Source organism: Entelurus aequoreus, linkage group LG28 (assembly GCF_033978785.1).
Source record: "Entelurus aequoreus isolate RoL-2023_Sb linkage group LG28, RoL_Eaeq_v1.1, whole genome shotgun sequence".
Taxonomy (NCBI): Eukaryota; Metazoa; Chordata; class Actinopteri; order Syngnathiformes; family Syngnathidae; genus Entelurus; species Entelurus aequoreus.
Window position 1 is genome coordinate 28,651,846 of NC_084758.1, and position 20,700 is coordinate 28,672,545.

General features: G+C 35.9%; 1 protein-coding gene across 8 annotated transcripts in view; it reads right to left on the reverse strand.

The window, feature by feature from the left end:
* Positions 1-380: 380 nt before the first annotated feature.
* The window catches only part of fam13b (family with sequence similarity 13 member B), a 129,601-nt gene continuing 109,281 nt past the window's right edge, over positions 381-20,700 (reverse strand). For all 8 annotated transcript variants that reach the window (XM_062039956.1, XM_062039953.1, XM_062039957.1 and 5 more), the window contains one exon: positions 381-1,410. In XM_062039956.1, coding sequence (XP_061895940.1) covers positions 1,287-1,410 — 124 coding nt within the window. In that variant the 3' untranslated portion in view covers positions 381-1,286. The remainder of the gene's footprint in view (positions 1,411-20,700) is intronic.

Genomic DNA, 20,700 nt, shown 5'->3' on the forward strand with positions numbered 1-20,700 from the left:
ATGTTCATACATACATATGTATGTTCATACATATGTATGTTCATATATACATACATGTTCATACATACATACATATGTTCATACATATGTATGTTCATACATATGTATGTGTATACATACATACATATGTTCATACATACATATGTATGTTCATATATACATACATACATACATTTGTATGTATGAACATACATACATATACTATGATCGTAGTGTGTATCAAGTGTAGTGTACTGTACAAATACGCACTGTGAAACAACAAATTTAACACCGTAGCTAAATGAGTTCACTGCTAGTGAGTCTTCGTTGACGTCAGTTCCCATTCCATATTGTGACTTCCTTGTTTGGAACAGCAAAAAAAGGTGAATCCAAGCTTTTCGATCGTCCACACAAACTTTTATTATTGCTGCTTCTTTTTATGGCACAAATAATAGAAACAATACATTGTGTTATTGTTGCTATGTTGTAACATGCAAGCCTGGTTTTTTTTGTAAGTATTTTTTTTTCCATCACAGAGGACGAGCAGGATCAGATCACACACTAACGACTACAGCTGCTTTGTACAGTTTGGTGAATAGAAACACACTACAGTAAGTCATGGATATGATAGTTCAGCATCATAATAGAAAAACAATCTCAGGGTGCCACAAATATCAGGAAGCAAAAAAGGGGCCACACGTGGAATAATTTAAACATTTCTGACATTCGTCCATCGGGTGTTTGTATTTACAGAATATATATTTATTTATATTTCTATTCGTAAAGAAGTAGTGCTTCCATTTGAGAAGTACATGACAAAAAACACACAACAGGGCTGCATTCTGGGAATGCTGTGCAAATAACATTTCTCTTTACACAAACTCTCCATTTTCACTTCCGAGCTAGCAGGACGTGTCCCTCGTGTGCCAGCGAGACAAGACAACGCTCACACGGACACAACTCCTCACGTCACCTGCCAGCAGGAAACGACCACAGCGAGTACGGTGCACCACCAGCAGGAGCCGCTTTGTGGGGGCCAAAGACGAGCGAGGACGCGGACACAAACGGTAAAACGGAGAATAAAATGTCACCTGATGCCAAGAGCCGATCGGATCTCTTTGACACCGGGTGTGTCTGGATGCTACGCGGCCTGTGATTGGTTGAGACCGCTGTCAATCACACGCCGCACCGCCGCCTACGAGTCACACGGATGCTGCGGCGTCTTTTACGTCGGCAGTTTGAAGCTTTCTGTTTGGCAAATCTTGGCCATGACTCGAGGGCAGCGACGTTGCCGAGCTGGGCGTGTGCTAGATGGACTTGGAGGAATCTTGCTTGCTGATGAGAACCTCCAGGAGGCGGAGCTTGGCTTTGACTCTCTTGTAGGCTCTGTACTCGTCCAACATGGGCTCGCGGTCCTCCTTCTGGACATTCCTGCACATCCAAAAGCTCACGTCAGCTTGTTTCTTAGTGTAGTGTAGTATCAAGTGAAGTGTACTACACTATGATCGTAGTGTAGTGTACTACACTATGATCGTAGTGTAGTGTACTACACTATGATCGTAGTGTAGTGTACTACACTATGATCGTAGTGTAGTATCAAGTGTAGTGTACGACACTATGATCGTAGTGTAGTATCAAGTGTAGTGTACTAAACTATGACCTTATTGTAGTATCAAGTGTAGTGTACTACACTATGATCGTAGTGTAGTGTACTACACTATGATCGTAGTGTAGTATCAAGTGTAGTGTACTACACTATGATCGTAATGTGTATCAAGTGTAATGTACTACACTATGATCGTAGTGTGTATCAAGTGTAATGTACTACACTATGATCATAGTGTAGTATCAAGTGTAGTGTACTACACTATGATCGTAGTGTAGTACCAAGTGTAGCGTACTACACTATGATCGTAGTGTAGTATCAAGTGTAGTGTACGACACTATGATCGTAGTGTAGTATCAAGTGTAGTGTACTACACTATGATCGTAGTGTAGTATCAAGTGTAGTGTACGACACTATGATCGTAGTGTAGTATCAAGTGTAGTGTACAACACTATGATCGTAGTGTAGTATCAAGTGTAGTGTACTACACTATGATCGTAGTGTACTACACTATGATCGTAGTGTACTACACTATGATCGTAGTGTAGTATCAAGTGTAGTGTACTACACTATGATTGTAGTGTGTATCAAGTGTAGTGTACTACATTATGATCGTAGTGTACTACACTATGATCGTAGCGTAGTATCAAGTGTAGTGTACTACACTATGATCTTGTTGTAATATATAGTGTAGTGTACTACACTATGATCGTAGTGTAGTATCAAGTGAAGGGTACTACACTATGATTGTAGTGTACTACACTATGATCGTAATGTGTATCAAGTGTAATGTACTACACTATGATCGTAGTGTGTATCAAGTGTAATGTACTACACTATGATCATAGTGTAGTATCAAGTGTAGTGTACTACACTATGATCGTAGTGTAGTACCAAGTGTAGCGTACTACACTATGATCGTAGTGTAGTATCAAGTGTAGTGTACGACACTATGATCGTAGTGTAGTATCAAGTGTAGTGTACAACACTATGATCGTAGTGTAGTATCAAGTGTAGTGTACTACACTATGATCGTAGTGTAGTGTACTACACTATGATCGTAGTGTAGTATCAAGTGTAGTGTACAACACTATGATCGTAGTGTAGTATCAAGTGTAGTGTACTACACTATGATCGTAGTGTAGTGTACTACAATATGATCGTAGTGTAGTATCAATTGTAGTGTACTACACTATGATCGTAGTGTAGTATCAAGTGAAGGGTACTACACTATGATCGTAGTGTGTATCAAGTGTAATGTACTACACTATGATCGTAGTGTAGTATCAAGTGAAGGGTACTACACTATGATCGTAGTGTAGTATCAAGTGTAGTGTACTAAACTATGATCTTATTGTAGTATCAAGTGTAGTGTACTACAATGTGATCGTAGTGTAGTATCAAGTGAAGGGTACTACACTATGATTGTAGTGTAGTGTACTACACTATGATCGTAGTGTAGTACCAAGTGTAGCGTACTACACTATGATCGTAGTGTAGTGTACTACACTATGATCGTAGTGTAGTATCAAGTGAAGGGTACTACACTATGATCGTAGTGTAGTATCAAGTGTAGTGTACTAAACTATGACCTTATTGTAGTATCAAGTGTAGTGTACTACACTATGATCGTAGTGCAGTATCAAGTGTAGTGTACGACACTATGATCGTAGTGTGTATCAAGTGTAGTGTACTACATTATGATCGTAGTGTAGTATCAAGTATAGTGTACTACATTTTAATCGTAGTGTAGTGTACTACACTATGATCGTAGTGTAGTATCAAGTGTAGTGTAGTATCAAGTGTAGTGTACTACACTATGATCTTATTGTAGTATCAAGTGTAGTGTACTACAATATGATCGTAGTGTAGTATCAATTGTAGTGTACTACACTATGATCGTAGTGTAGTATCAAGTGAAGGGTACTACACTATGATCGTAGTGTGTATCAAGTGTAATGTACTACACTATGATTATAGTGTAGTATCAAGTGTAGTGTACTACACTATGATCATAGTGTAGTACCAAGTGTAATGTACTACACTATGATCGTAGTGTAGTATCAAGTGTAGTGTACTACACTATGATTGTAGTGTACTACACTATGATCGTAGTGTCTATCAAGTGTAATGTACTACACTATGATCATAGTGTAGTATCAAGTGTAGTGTACTACACTATGATCGTAGTGTAGTATCAAGTGAAGGGTACTACACTATTATCGTAGTGTAGTACCAAGTGTAGTGTACTACACTATGATCGTAGTGTAGTATCAAGTGAAGGGTACTACACTATGATCATAGTGTAGTATCAAGTGTAGTGTACTACACTATGATTGTAGTGTACTACACTATGATCGTAGTGTGTATCCAGTGCTATGATCGTAGTTTGTATCAAGTGTAATGTACTACACTATGATCATAGTGTGTATCAAGTGTAGTGTACTACACTATGATCTTATTGTAGTATCAAGTGTAGCGTACTACACTATGATCGTAGTGTAGTGTACTACACTATGATCTTATTGTAGTATCAAGTGTAGTGTACTACACTATGATCGTAGTGCAGTATCAAGTGTAGTGTATGACACTATGATCGTAGTGTGTATCAAGTGTAGTGCACTACATTATGATCGTAGTGTAGTATCAAGTGTAGTGTACTACATTATGATCGTAGTGTAGTATCAAGTGTAGTCTACTACACTATGATCTTATTGTAGTATCAAGTGTAGTGTAGTATCAAGTGTAGTGTACTACACTATGATCATAGTGTAGTACCAAGTGTAGCGTACTACACTATGATCGTAGTGTAGTGTACTACACTATGATCGTAGTGTAGTATCAAGTGAAGGGTACTACACTATTATCGTAGTGTAGTACCAAGTGTAGTGTACTACACTATGATCATCGTGTAGTATCAAGTGTAGTGTACTACACTATGATCGTAGTGTAGTGTACTACACTATGATTGCAGTGTAGTATCAAGTGTAGTGTACTACACTTATTATCTTATTGTAGTATCAAGTGTAGTGTAGTATCAAGTGTAGTGTACTACACTATGATCGTAGTGTAGTATCAAGTGAAGGGTACTACACTATGATTGTAGTGTACTACACTACGATCGTAGTGTGTATCAAGTGTAATGTACTACACTATGATCGTAGTGTGTATCAAGTGTAATGTACTACACTATGATCATAGTGTAGTATCAAGTGTAGTGTACTACACTATGATCGTAGTGTAGTATCAATTGTAGTGTACTACACTATGATTGCAGTGTAGTATCAAGTGTAGTGTACTACACTTATTATCTTATTGTAGTATCAAGTGTAGTGTTCTACACTATTATCGTAGTGTAGTATCAAGTGAAGGGTACTGCACTATGATTGTAATGTACTACACTATGATCGTAGTGTGTATCAAGTGTAATGTACTACACTGATCGTAGTGTGTATCAAGTGTAATGTACTACACTATGATCTTAGTGTGTATCAAGTGTAGTGTACTAAACTATGATCTTATTGTAGTATCAAGTGTAGTGTACTACACTATGATCGTAGTGTGTATCAAGTGCTATGATCGTAGTTTGTATCAAGTGTAATGTACTACACTGATCGTAGTGTAGTATCAAGTGAAGAGTACTACACTATGATCGTAGTGTGTATCAAGTGTAGTGTACTAAACTATGATCTTATTGTAGTATCAAGTGTAGTGTACTACACTATGATCGTAGTGTGTATCAAGTGCTATGATCGTAGTTTGTATCAAGTGTAGTGTACTACACTATGATCTTATTGTAGTATCAAGTGTAGCGTACTACACTATGATCGTAGTGTGTATCAAGTGTAGTGTACTAAACTAAGATCTTATTGTAGTATCAAGTGTAGTGTACTACACTATGATCATAGTGTGTATCAAGTGTAGTGTACTACACTATGATCTTATTGTAGTATCAAGTGTAGCGTACTACACTATGATCGTAGTGTGTATCAAGTGTAGTGTACTAAACTATGATCTTATTGTAGTATCAAGTGTAGTGTACTACACTATGATCGTAGTGTGTATCAAGTGCTATGATCGTAGTTTGTATCAAGTGTAATGTACTACACTATGATCATAGTGTAGTATCAAGTGTAGTGTAGTATCAAGTGTAGTGTACTACACTATGATCTTATTGTAGTATCAAGTGTAGTGTACTACACTATGATCGTAGTGCAGTATCAAGTGTAGTGTATGACACTATGATCGTAGTGTGTATCAAGTGTAGTGTACTACATTATGATCGTAGTGTAGTATCAAGTGTAGTGTACTACATTATGATCGTAGTGTAGTATCAAGTATAGTGTACTACACTATAATCATTGTGTAGTATCAAGTGTAGTGTACTACACTATGATCTTATTGTAGCATCAAGTGTAGTGTAGTATCAAGTGTAGTGTACTACACTATGATCATAGTGTAGTACCAAGTGTAGCGTACTACACTATGATCGTAGTGTAGTGTACTACACTATGATCGTAGTGTAGTATCAAGTGAAGGGTACTACACTATTATCGTAGTGTAGTACCAAGTGTAGTGTACTACACTATGATCGTAGTGTAGTATCAAGTGAAGGGTACTACACTATGATCCTAGTGTAGTATCAAGTGTAGTGTACTACACTATGATTGTAGTGTACTACACTATGATCGTAGTGTGTATCAAGTGCTATGATCGTAGTTTGTATCAAGTGTAATGTACTACACTATGATCATAGTGTGTATCAAGTGTAGTGTACTACACTATGATCTTATTGTAGTATCAAGTGTAGCGTACTACACTATGACCGTAGTGTAGTGTACTACACTATGATCTTATTGTAGTATCAAGTGTAGTGTACCAACTATGATCGTAGTGCAGTATCAAGTGTAGTGTATGACACTATGATCGTAGTGTGTATCAGGTGTAGTGTACTACATTATGATCGTAGTGTAGTATCAAGTGTAGTGTACTACATTATGATCGTAGTGTATCAAGTATAGTGTACTACACTATAATCGTAGTGTAGTATCAAGTGTAGTCTACTACACTATGATCTTATTGTAGTATCAAGTGTAGTGTACTACATTATGATCATAGTGTAGTACCAAGTGTAGCGTACTACACTACGATCGTAGTGTGTATCAAGTGTAATGTACTACACTATGATCGTAGTGTGTATAAAGTGTAATGTACTACACTAAGATCATAGTGTGTATCAAGTGTAGTGTACTACACTATGATTATAGTGTAGTACCAAGTGTAGCGTACTACACTACGATCGTAGTGTGTATCAAGTGTAATGTACTACACTATGATCGTAGTGTGTATAAAGTGTAATGTACTACACTATGATCATAGTGTGTATCAAGTGTAGTGTACTACACTATGATCTTATTGTAGTATCAAGTGTAGCGTACTACACTATGATCGTAGTGTAGTGTACTACACTATGATCGTAGTGTAGTATCAAGTGAAGAGTACTACACTATTATCGTAGTGTGTATCAAGTGTAGTGTACTAAACTATGATCTTATTGTAGTATCAAGTGTAGCGTACTACACTATGATCGTAGTGTAGTGTACTACACTATGATCGTAGTGTAGTATCAAGTGAAGGGTACTACACTATGATCGTAGTGTAGTATCAAGTGTAGTGTACTAAACTAAGATCATAGTGTGTATCAAGTGTAGTGTACTACACTATGATTATAGTGTAGTACCAAGTGTAGCGTACTACACTACGATCGTAGTGTGTATCAAGTGTAATGTACTACACTATGATCGTAGTGTGTATAAAGTGTAATGTACTACACTATGATCATAGTGTGTATCAAGTGTAGTGTAATACACTATGATCTTATTGTAGTATCAAGTGTAGCGTACTACACTATGATCGTAGTGTAGTATCAAGTGAAGAGTACTACACTATTATCGTAGTGTGTATCAAGTGTAGTGTACTAAACTATGATCTTATTGTAGTATCAAGTGTAGCGTACTACACTATGATCGTAGTGTAGTGTACTACACTATGATCGTAGTGTAGTATCAAGTGAAGGGTACTACACTATGATCGTAGTGTAGTATCAAGTGTAGTGTACTAAACTATGACCTTATTGTAGTATCAAGTGTAGTGTACTACACTATGATCGTAGTGCAGTATCAAGTGTAGTGTACGACACTATGATCGTAGTGTGTATCAAGTGTAGTGTACTACATTATGATCGTAGTGTAGTATCAAGTGTAGTGTACTACACTATGATCGTAGTGTAGTATCAAGTGTAGTGTACTACACTATGATTGTAGTGTACTACACTATGATCGTAGTGTGTATCAAGTGCTATAATCGTAGTTTGTATCAAGTGTAATGTACTACACTATGATCATAGTGTGTATCAAGTGTAGTGTACTATACTATGATCTTATTGTAGTATCAAGTGTAGCGTACTACACTATGATCGTAGTGTAGTATCAAGTGTAGTGTACTACACTATGATTGTAGTGTATTACACTATGATCGTAGTGTCTATCAAGTGTAATGTACTACACTATGATCATAGTGTAGTATCAAGTGTAGTGTACTACACTATGATCGTAGTGTAGTATCAATTGTAGTGTACTACACTATGATTGCAGTGTAGTATCAAGTGTAGTGTACTACACTTATTATCTTATTGTAGTATCAAGTGTAGTGTACTACACTATGATCGTAGTGTGTATCAAGTGTAATGTACTACACTGATCATAGTGTGTATCAAGTGTAATGTACTACACTATGATCATAGTGTGTATCAAGTGTAGTGTACTACACTATGATCTTATTGTAGTATCAAGTGTAGCGTACTACACTATGATCGTAGTGTAGTGTACTACACTATGATCGTAGTGTAGTATCAAGTGAAGAGTACTACACTATGATCGTAGTGTGTATCAAGTGTAGTGTACTAAACTATGATCTTATTGTAGTATCAAGTGTAGTGTACTACACTATGATCGTAGTGTGTATCAAGTGCTATGATCGTAATTTGTATCAAGTGTAGTGTACTACACTATGATCTTATTGTAGTATCAAGTGTAGCGTACTACACTATGATCGTAGTGTGTATCAAGTGTAGTGTACTACACTATGATCTTATTGTAGTATCAAGTGTAGCGTACTACACTATGATCGTAGTGTGTATCAAGTGTAGTGTACTAAACTATGATCTTATTGTAGTATCAAGTGTAGTGTACTACACTATGATCGTAGTGTGTATCAAGTGCTATGATCGTAGTTTGTATCAAGTGTAATGTACTACACTATGATCATAGTGTGTATCAAGTGTAGTGTACTACACTATGATCTTATTGTAGTATCAAGTGTAGTGTACTACACTATGATCGTAGTGCAGTATCAAGTGTAGTGTATGACACTATGATCGTAGTGTGTATCAAGTGTAGTGTACTACATTATGATCGTAGTGTAGTATCAAGTGTAGTGTACTACATTATGATCGTAGTGTAGTATCAAGTATAGTGTACTACACTATAATCGTAGTGTAGTATCAAGTGTAGTGTACTACACTATGATCTTATTGTAGTATCAAGTGTAGTGTAGTATCAAGTGTAGTGTACTACACTATGATCATAGTGTAGTACCAAGTGTAGCGTACTACACTATGATCGTAGTGTAGTGTACTACACTATGATCTTATTGTAGTATCAAGTGTAGTGTAGTATCAAGTGAAGGGTACTACACTATTATCGTAGTGTAGTACCAAGTATAGTGTACTACACTATGATCGTAGTGTAGTATCAAGTGAAGGGTACTACACTATGATCATAGTGTAGTATCAAGTGTAGTGTACTACACTATGATTGTAGTGTACTACACTATGATCGTAGTGTGTATCAAGTGCTATGATCATAGTGTGTATCAAGTGTAGTGTACTACACTATGATCTTATTGTAGTATCAAGTGTAGCGTACTACACTATGATCGTAGTGTAGTGTACTACACTATGATCGTAGTGTAGTATCAAGTGAAGAGTACTACACTATGATCGTAGTGTGTATCAAGTGTAGTGTACTAAACTATGATCTTATTGTAGTATACTACACTATGATCGTAGTGTAGTATCAAGTGAAGGGTACTACACTATGATCGTAGTGTAGTATCAAGTGTAGTGTACTACACTATGATCGTAGTGCAGTATCAAGTGTAGTGTACTACACTATAATCATAGTGTAGTATCAAGTGTAGTGTACTACACTATGATCGTAGTGTAGTATCAAGTGTAGTGTAGTATCAAGTGTAGTGTACTACACTATGATCTTATTGTAGTATCAAGTGTAGTGTACTACAATATGATCGTAGTGTAGTATCAATTGTAGTGTACTACACTATGATCGTAGTGTAGTATCAAGTGAAGGGTACTACACTATGATCGTAGTGTGTATCAAGTGTAATGTACTACACTATGATCGTAGTGTGTATCAAGTGTAATGTACTACACTATGATTATAGTGTAGTATCAAGTGTAGTGTACTACACTATGATCATAGTGTAGTACCAAGTGTAATGTACTACACTATGATCGTAGTGTAGTATCAAGTGTAGTGTACTACACTATGATTGTAGTGTACTACACTATGATCGTAGTGTCTATCAAGTGTAATGTATTACACTATGATCATAGTGTAGTATCAAGTGTAGTGTACTACACTATGATCGTAGTGTAGTATCAATTGTAGTGTACTACACTATGATCGTAGTGTAGTATCAAGTGAAGGGTACTACACTATGATCGTAGCTTGTAACAAGTGTAATGTACTACACTATGATCGTAGTGTGTATCAAGTGTAATGTACTACACTATGATTATAGTGTAGTATCAAGTGTAGTGTACTACACTATGATCATAGTGTAGTACCAAGTGTAATGTACTACACTATGATCGTAGTGTAGTATCAAGTGTAGTGTACTACACTATGATTGTAGTGTACTACACTATGATCGTAGTGTCTATCAAGTGTAATGTACTACACTATGATCATAGTGTAGTATCAAGTGTAGTGTACTACACTATGATCGTAGTGTAGTATCAATTGTAGTGTACTACACTATGATTGCAGTGTAGTATCAAGTGTAGTGTACTACACTTATTATCTTATTGTAGTATCAAGTGTAGTGTTCTACACTATTATCGTAGTGTAGTATCAAGTGAAGGGTACTGCACTATGATTGTAATGTACTACACTATGATCGTAGTGTAGTATCAAGTGTAGTGTTCTACACTATTATCGTAGTGTAGTATCAAGTGAAGGGTACTGCACTATGATTGTAATGTACTACACTGATCGTAGTGTGTATCAAGTGTAATGTACTACACTATGATCATAGTGTGTATCAAGTGTAGTGTACTACACTATGATCTTATTGTAGTATCAAGTGTAGCGTACTACACTATGATCGTAGTGTAGTGTACTACACTATGATCGTAGTGTAGTATCAAGTGAAGAGTACTACACTATGATCATAGTGTGTATCAAGTGTAGTGTACTAAACTATGATCTTATTGTAGTATCAAGTGTAGCGTACTACACTATGATCGTAGTGTAGTGTACTACACTATGATCGTAGTGTAGTATCAAGTGAAGGGTACTACACTATGATCGTAGTGTAGTATCAAGTGTAGTGTACTACACTATGATCGTAGTGCAGTATCAAGTGTAGTGTACTACACTATAATCATAGTGTAGTATCAAGTGTAGTGTACTACACTATGATCGTAGTGTAGTATCAAGTGTAGTGTAGTATCAAGTGTAGTGTACTACACTATGATCTTATTGTAGTATCAAGTGTAGTGTACTACAATATGATCGTAGTGTAGTATCAATTGTAGTGTACTACACTATGATCGTAGTGTAGTATCAAGTGAAGGGTACTACACTATGATCGTAGTGTGTATCAAGTGTAATGTACTACACTATGATCGTAGTGTGTATCAAGTGTAATGTACTACACTATGATTATAGTGTAGTATCAAGTGTAGTGTACTACACTATGATCATAGTGTAGTACCAAGTGTAATGTACTACACTATGATCGTAGTGTAGTATCAAGTGTAGTGTACTACACTATGATTGTAGTGTACTACACTATGATCGTAGTGTCTATCAAGTGTAATGTACTACACTATGATCATAGTGTAGTATCAAGTGTAGTGTACTACACTATGATCGTAGTGTAGTATCAATTGTAGTGTACTACACTATGATCGTAGTGTAGTATCAAGTGAAGGGTACTACACTATGATCGTAGTGAGTATCAAGTGTAATGTACTACACTATGATCGTAGTGTGTATCAAGTGTAATGTACTACACTATGATTATAGTGTAGTATCAAGTGTAGTGTACTACACTATGATCATAGTGTAGTACCAAGTGTAATGTACTACACTATGATCGTAGTGTAGTATCAAGTGTAGTGTACTACACTATGATTGTAGTGTACTACACTATGATCGTAGTGTCTATCAAGTGTAATGTACTACACTATGATCATAGTGTAGTATCAAGTGTAGTGTACTACACTATGATCGTAGTGTAGTATCAATTGTAGTGTACTACACTATGATTGCAGTGTAGTATCAAGTGTAGTGTACTACACTTATTATCTTATTGTAGTATCAAGTGTAGTGTTCTACACTATTATCGTAGTGTAGTATCAAGTGAAGGGTACTGCACTATGATTGTAATGTACTACACTATGATCGTAGTGTGTATCAAGTGTAATGTACTACACTGATCGTAGTGTGTATCAAGTGTAATGTACTACACTATGATCATAGTGTGTATCAAGTGTAGTGTACTACACTATGATCTTATTGTAGTATCAAGTGTAGCGTACTACACTATGATCGTAGTGTAGTGTACTACACTATGATCGTAGTGTAGTATCAAGTGAAGAGTACTACACTATGATCATAGTGTGTATCAAGTGTAGTGTACTAAACTATGATCTTTTTGTAGTATCAAGTGTAGTGTACTACACTATGATCGTAGTGTGTATCAAGTGCTATGATCGTAGTTTGTATCAAGTGTAGTGTACTACACTATGATCTTATTGTAGTATCAAGTGTAGCGTACTACACTATGATCGTAGTGTGTATCAAGTGTAGTGTACTAAACTATGATCTTATTGTAGTATCAAGTGTAGTGTACTACACTATGATCGTAGTGTGTATCAAGTGCTATGATCGTAGTTTGTATCAAGTGTAATGTACTACACTATGATCATAGTGTGTATCAAGTGTAGTGTACTACACTATGATCTTATTGTAGTATCAAGTGTAGTGTACTACACTATGATCGTAGTGCAGTATCAAGTGTAGTGTATGACACTATGATCGTAGTGTGTATCAAGTGTAGTGTACTACATTATGATCGTAGTGTAGTATCAAGTGTAGTGTACTACATTATGATCGTAGTGTAGTATCAAGTATAGTGTACTACACTATAATCGTAGTGTAGTATCAAGTGTAGTGTACTACACTATGATCTTATTGTAGTATCAAGTGTAGTGTAGTATCAAGTGTAGTGTACTACACTATGATCATAGTGTAGTACCAAGTGTAGCGTACTACACTATGATCATAGTGTAGTGTACTACACTATGATCGTAGTGTAGTATCAAGTGAAGGGTACTACACTATTATCGTAGTGTAGTACCAAGTGTAGTGTACTACACTATGATCGTAGTGTAGTATCAAGTGAAGGGTACTACACTATGATCATAGTGTAGTATCAAGTGTAGTGTACTACACTATGATTGTAGTGTACTACACTATGATCGTAGTGTGTATCAAGTGCTATGATCGTAGTTTGTATCAAGTGTAATGTACTACACTATGATCATAGTGTGTATCAAGTGTAGTGTACTACACTATGATCTTATTGTAGTATCAAGTGTAGCGTACTACACTATGATCGTAGTGTAGTGTACTACACTATGATCTTATTGTAGTATCAAGTGTAGTGTACTACACTATGATCGTAGTGCAGTATCAAGTGTAGTGTATGACACTATGATCTTATTGTAGTATCAAGTGTAGTGTAGTATCAAGTGTAATGTACTACACTATGATCATAGTGTAGTACCAAGTGTAGCGTACTACACTATGATCGTAGTGTAGTGTACTACACTATGATCGTAGTGTAGTATCAAGTGAAGGGTACTACACTATTATCGTAGTGTAGTACCAAGTGTAGTGTACTACACTATGATCATCGTGTAGTATCAAGTGTAGTGTACTACACTATGATCGTAGTGTAGTATCAAGTGTAGTGTACTACACTATGATCGTAGTGTAGTATCAAGTGAAGGGTACTACACTATGATTGTAGTGTACTACACTACGATCGTAGTGTGTATCAAGTGTAATGTACTACACTATGATCGTAGTGTGTATCAAGTGTAATGTACTACACTATGATCATAGTGTGTATCAAGTGTAGTGTACTACACTATGATCTTATTGTAGTATCAAGTGTAGTGTACTACACTATGATCGTAGTGTAGTGTACTACACTATGATCGTAGTGTAGTATCAAGTGAAGGGTACTACACTATGATCGTAGTGTAGTATCAAGTGTAGTGTACTAAACTATGACCTTATTGTAGTATCAAGTGTAGTGTACTACACTATGATCGTAGTGCAGTATCAAGTGTAGTGTACGACACTATGATCGTAGTGTGTATAAAGTGTAGTGTACTACATTATGATCGTAGTGTAGTATCAAGTATAGTGTACTACACTATAATCGTAGTGTAGTATCAAGTGTAGTGTACTACACTATGATCTTATTGTAGTATCAAGTGTAGTGTACTACAATATGATCGTAGTGTAGTATCAAGTGTAGTTTAGTATCAAGTGTAGTGTACTACACTATGATCTTATTGTAGTATCAAGTGTAGTGTACTACAATATGATCGTAGTGTAGTATCAAGTGAAGGGTACTACACTATGATCGTAGTGTGTATCAAGTGTAATGTACTACACTATGATCGTAGTGTGTATCAAGTGTAGTGTACTACACTATGATCATAGTGTAGTACCAAGTGTAATGTACTACACTATGATCGTAGTATAGTATCAAGTGTAGCGTACTACACTATGATCATAGTGTAGTATCAAGTGTAGTGTACTACACTATGATCGTAGTGTAGTATCAATTGTAGTGTACTACACTATGATTGCAGTGTAGTATCAAGTGTAGTGTACTACACTTATTATCTTATTGTAGTATCAAGTGTAGTGTTCTACACTATTATCGTAGTGTAGTATCAAGTGAAGGGTACTGCACTATGATTGTAATGTACTACACTATGATCGTAGTGTGTATCAAGTGTAATGTACTACACTATGATCATAGTGTGTATCAAGTGTAGTGTACTACACTATGATCTTATTGTAGTATCAAGTGTAGCGTACTACACTATGATCGTAGTGTAGTGTACTACACTATGATCGTAGTGTAGTATCAAGTGAAGAGTACTACACTATGATCGTAGTGTGTATCAAGTGTAGTGTACTAAACTATGATCTTATTGTAGTATCAAGTGTAGTGTACTACACTATGATCGTAGTGTGTATCAAGTGCTGTGATCGTAGTTTGTATCAAGTGTAGTGTACTACACTATGATCTTATTGTAGTATCAAGTGTAGCGTACTACACTATGATCGTAGTGTGTATCAAGTGTAGTGTACTAAACTATGATCTTATTGTAGTATCAAGTGTAGTGTACTACACTATGATCATAGTGTGTATCAAGTGTAGTGTACTACACTATGATCTTATTGTAGTATCAAGTGTAGCGTACTACACTATGATCGTAGTGTGTATCAAGTGTAGTGTACTAAACTATGATCTTATTGTAGTATCAAGTGTAGTGTACTACACTATGATCGTAGTGTGTATCAAGTGCTATGATCGTAGTTTGTATCAAGTGTAATGTACTACACTATGATCATAGTGTGTATCAAGTGTAGTGTACTACACTATGATCTTATTGTAGTATCAAGTGTAGTGTACTACACTATGATCGTAGTGCAGTATCAAGTGTAGTGTATGACACTATGATCGTAGTGTGTATCAAGTGTAGTGTACTACATTATGATCGTAGTGTAGTATCAAGTGTAGTGTACTACATTATGATCGTAGTGTAGTATCAAGTATAGTGTACTACACTATAATCGTAGTGTAGTATCAAGTGTAGTGTACTACACTATGATCTTATTGTAGTATCAAGTGTAGTGTAGTATCAAGTGTAGTGTACTACACTATGATCATAGTGTAGTACCAAGTGTAGCGTACTACACTATGATCGTAGTGTAGTGTACTACACTATGATCGTAGTGTAGTATCAAGTGAAGGGTACTACACTATTATCGTAGTGTAGTACCAAGTGTAGTGTACTACACTATGATCGTAGTGTAGTATCAAGTGAAGGGTACTACACTATGATCATAGTGTAGTATCAAGTGTAGTGTACTACACTATGATTGTAGTGTACTACACTATGATCGTAGTGTGTATCAAGTGCTATGATCGTAGTTTGTATCAAGTGTAATGTACTACACTATGATCATAGTGTGTATCAAGTGTAGTGTACTACACTATGATCTTATTGTAGTATCAAGTGTAGCGTACTACACTATGATCGTAGTGTAGTGTACTACACTATGATCTTATTGTAGTATCAAGTGTAGCGTACTACACTATGATCGTAGTGTAGTGTACTACACTATGATCGTAGTGCAGTATCAAGTGTAATGTACTACACTATGATCATAGTGTGTATCAAGTGTAGTGTACTACACTATGATCTTATTGTAGTATCAAGTGTAGCGTACTACACTATGATCGTAGTGTAGTGTACTACACTATGATTGTAGTGTACTACACTATGATCGTAGTGTCTATCAAGTGTAATGTATTACACTATGATCATAGTGTAGTATCAAGTGTAGTGTACTAAACTATGACCTTATTGTAGTATCAAGTGTAGTGTACTACACTATGATCGTAGTGCAGTATCAAGTGTAGTGTACGACACTATGATCGTAGTGTGTATAAAGTGTAGTGTACTACATTATGATCGTAGTGTAGTATCAAGTATAATGTACTACACTATAATCGTAGTGTAGTATCAAGTGTAGTCTACTACACTATGATCTTATTGTAGTATCAAGTGTAGTGTAGTATCAAGTGTAGTGTACTACACTATGATCATAGTGTAGTACCAAGTGTAGCGTACTACACTATGATCGTAGTGTAGTCTACTACACTACGATCGTAGTGTAGTATCAAGTGAAGGGTACTACACTATGATCGTAGTGTAGTATCAAGTGTAGTGTACTAAACTATGATCTTATTGTAGTATCAAGTGTAGTGTACTACAATATGATCGTAGTGTAGTATGAAGTGTAGTGTACTACACTATGATCGTAGTGTAGTATCAAGTGAAGGGAACTACACTATGATTGTAGTGTACTAGACTATGATCGTAGTGTGTATCAAGTGTAATGTACTACACTATGATCATAGTGTGTATCAAGTGTAGTGTACTACACTATGAACTTATTGTAGTATCAAGTGTAGCGTAATACACTATGATCGTAGTGTAGTGTCCTACACTATGATCGTAGTGTAGTATCAAGTGAAGGGTACTACACTATGATCATAGTGTAGTATCAAGTGTAGTGTACTAAACTATGATCTTATTGTAGTATCAAGTGTAGTGTACTAAACTATGATCATATTGTAGTATCAAGTGTAGTGTACTACCCTATGATCGTAGTGCAGTATCAAGTGTAGTGTACGACACTATGATCGTAGTGTGTATCAAGTGTAGTGTACTACATTATGATCGTAGTGTAGTATCAAGTATAGTGTACTACACTATAATCGTAGTGTAGTATCAAGTGTAGTGTACTACACTATGATCTTATTGTAGTATCAAGTGTAGTGTACTACAATATGATCGTAGTGTAGTATCAAGTGTAGTGTACTACACTATTATCGTAGTGCAGTATCAAGTGTAGTGTATGACACTATGATCGTGGTGTGTATCAAGTGTAGTGTACTACATTATGATCGTAGTGTAGTATCAAGTGTAGTGTACTACATTATGATCGTAGTGTAGTATCAAGTATAGTGTACTACACTATAATCGTAGTGTAGTATCAACTGTAGTGTACTACACTATGATCTTATTGTAGTATCAATTGTAGTGTAGTATCAAGTGTAGTGTACTACACTATGATCTTATTGTAGTATCAAGTGTAGTGTACTACAATATGATCGTAGTGTAGTATCAAGTGAAGGGTACTACACTATGATTGTAGTGTACTACACTATGATCGTAGTGTGTATCAAGTGTAATGTACTACACTATGATCATAGTGTAGTATCAAGTGTAGTGTACTACACTATGATCGTAGTGTAGTACCAAGTGTAATGTACTACACTACGATCATAGTGTAGTGTACTACACTATGATCGTAGTGTGTATCAAGTGTAATGTACTACACTATGATCAAAGTGTAGTATTAAGTGTAGTCTACTACACTATGATCGTAGTGTAGTACCAAGTGTAGTGTACTACACTATGATCGTAGTGTAGTATCAAGTGTAGTGTACTACACTATGATTGCAGTGTAGTATCAAGTGTAGTGTACTACACTTATTATCTTATTGTAGTATCAAGTGTAGTGTACTACACTATGATCGTAGTGTAGTGTACTACACTATGATCTTATTGTAGTATCAAGTGTAGTGTACTACACTATGATCGTAGTGTGTATCAAGTGTAATGTACTACACTATGATCGTAGTGTGTATCAAGTGTAGAGTGATATGTGTAGTGTACTACAATATGATCGTAGTGTAGTATCAAGTGTAGTGTACTACAATATGATCGTAGTGTAGTATCGTAGTGTAGTATCAAGTGTAGTGTACTACACTATGATCGTAGTGTGTATCAAGTGTAGTGTACTACACTATGATCGTAGTGTAGTATCAAGTGTAGTGTAATATACAATGATCGTAGTGTGTATCAAGTGTAGTGTACTACACTATGATTGTAGTGTGTATCAAGTGTAGTGTACTACACTATGATCGTAGTATAGTATCAGGTATAGTGTACTACACTATAATCATAGTGTAGTATCAAGTGTAGTGTACTACACTATGATCTTATTGTAGTATCAAGTGTAGTGCAGTATCAAGTGTAGTGTACTACACTATGATCTTATTGTAGTATCAAGTGTAGTGTACTACACTATGATCGTAGTGTAGTGTACTACACTATGGTATTATTGTAGTATCAAGTGTAGTGTACTACACTATGATCGTAGTGTGTATCAAGTGTAGTGTACTACACTATGATCGTAGTGTAGTATCAAGTGTAGTGTAATATACAATGATCGTAGTGTGTATCAAGTGTAGTGTACTACTCTATGATCATAGTGTGTATCAAGTGTAGTGTACTACACTATGATCTTATTGTAGTATCAAGTGTAGCGTACTACACTATGATCGTAGTGTAGTGTACTACACTATGATCGTAGTGTAGTATCAAGTGAAGGGTACTACACTATGATTGTAGTTTACTACACTGTGATCGTAGTGTGTATCAAGTGTAATGTACTACATTATGATCGTAGTGTGTATCAAGTGTAGTGTGATATGTGTAGTGTACTACACTATGATCATAGTGTAGTATCAAGTGTAGTGTACTACAATATGATCGTAGTGTAGTATCGTAGTGTAGTATCAAGTGTAGTGTACTACACTATGATTGTAGTGTGTATCAAGTGTAGTGTACTACACTATGACCGTAGTGTAGTATCAAGTGTAGTGTAATATACAATGATCGTAGTGTGTATCAAGTGTAGTGTACTACACTGTGATCGTAGTGTGTATCAAGTGTAGTGTACTACACTATGATCGTAGTATAGTATCAAGTATAGTGTACTACACTATAATCGTAGTGTAGTCTCAAGTGTAGTGTACTACACTATGATCTTATTGTAGTATCAAGTGTAGTGTAGTATCAAGTGTAGTGTACTACACTATGATCTTATTGTAGTATCAAGTGGAGTGTACTACACTATGATCTTATTGTAGTATCAAGTGTAGTGTACTACACTATGATTGTAGTGTACTACACTGTGATCGTAGTGTGTATCAAGTGTAATGTACTACACTATGATCGTAGTGTGTATCAAGTGTAATGTACTACACTATGATCGTAGTGAGGTGTACTACACTATGATCGTAGTGTAGTATCAAGTGAAGGGTACTACACTATGATCGTAGTGTAGTATCAAGTGTAGTGTACTAAACTATGATCTTATTGTAGTATCAAGTGTAGTGTACTACACTATGATCGTAGTGCAGTATCAAGTGTAGTGTACTACAATATGATTGTAGTGCAGTATCAAGTGTAGTGTACGACACTATGATCGTAGTGTAGTATCAAGTGTAGTGTACTAAACTATGATCTTATTGTAGTATCAAGTGTAGTGTACTACACTATGATCGTAGTGCAGTATCAAGTGTAGTGTACTACACTATGATCGTAGTGCAGTATCAAGTGTAGTGTACTACACTATAATCGTAGTGTAGTATCAAGTGTAGTGTACTACACTATTATCTTGTAGTATCAAGTGTAGTGTAGTGTACTACACTATGATCTTATTGTAGTATCAAGTGTAGTGTACTAAACTATGATCTTATTGTAGTATCAAGTGTAGTGTACTACAATATGATCGTAGTGTAGTATCAAGTGTAGTGTACTACAATATGATCGTAGTGTAGTATCAATTGTAGTGTACTACACTATGATCGTAGTGTAGTATCAAGTGAAGGGTACTACACTATGATTGTAGTGTACTACACTATGATCGTAGTGTGTATCAAGTGTAATGTACTACACTATGATCATAGTGTAGTATCAAGTGTAGTGTACTACACTATGATCGTAGTGTAGTACCAAGTGCAATGTACTACACTATGATCATAGTGTAGTATCAAGTGTAGTGTACTAC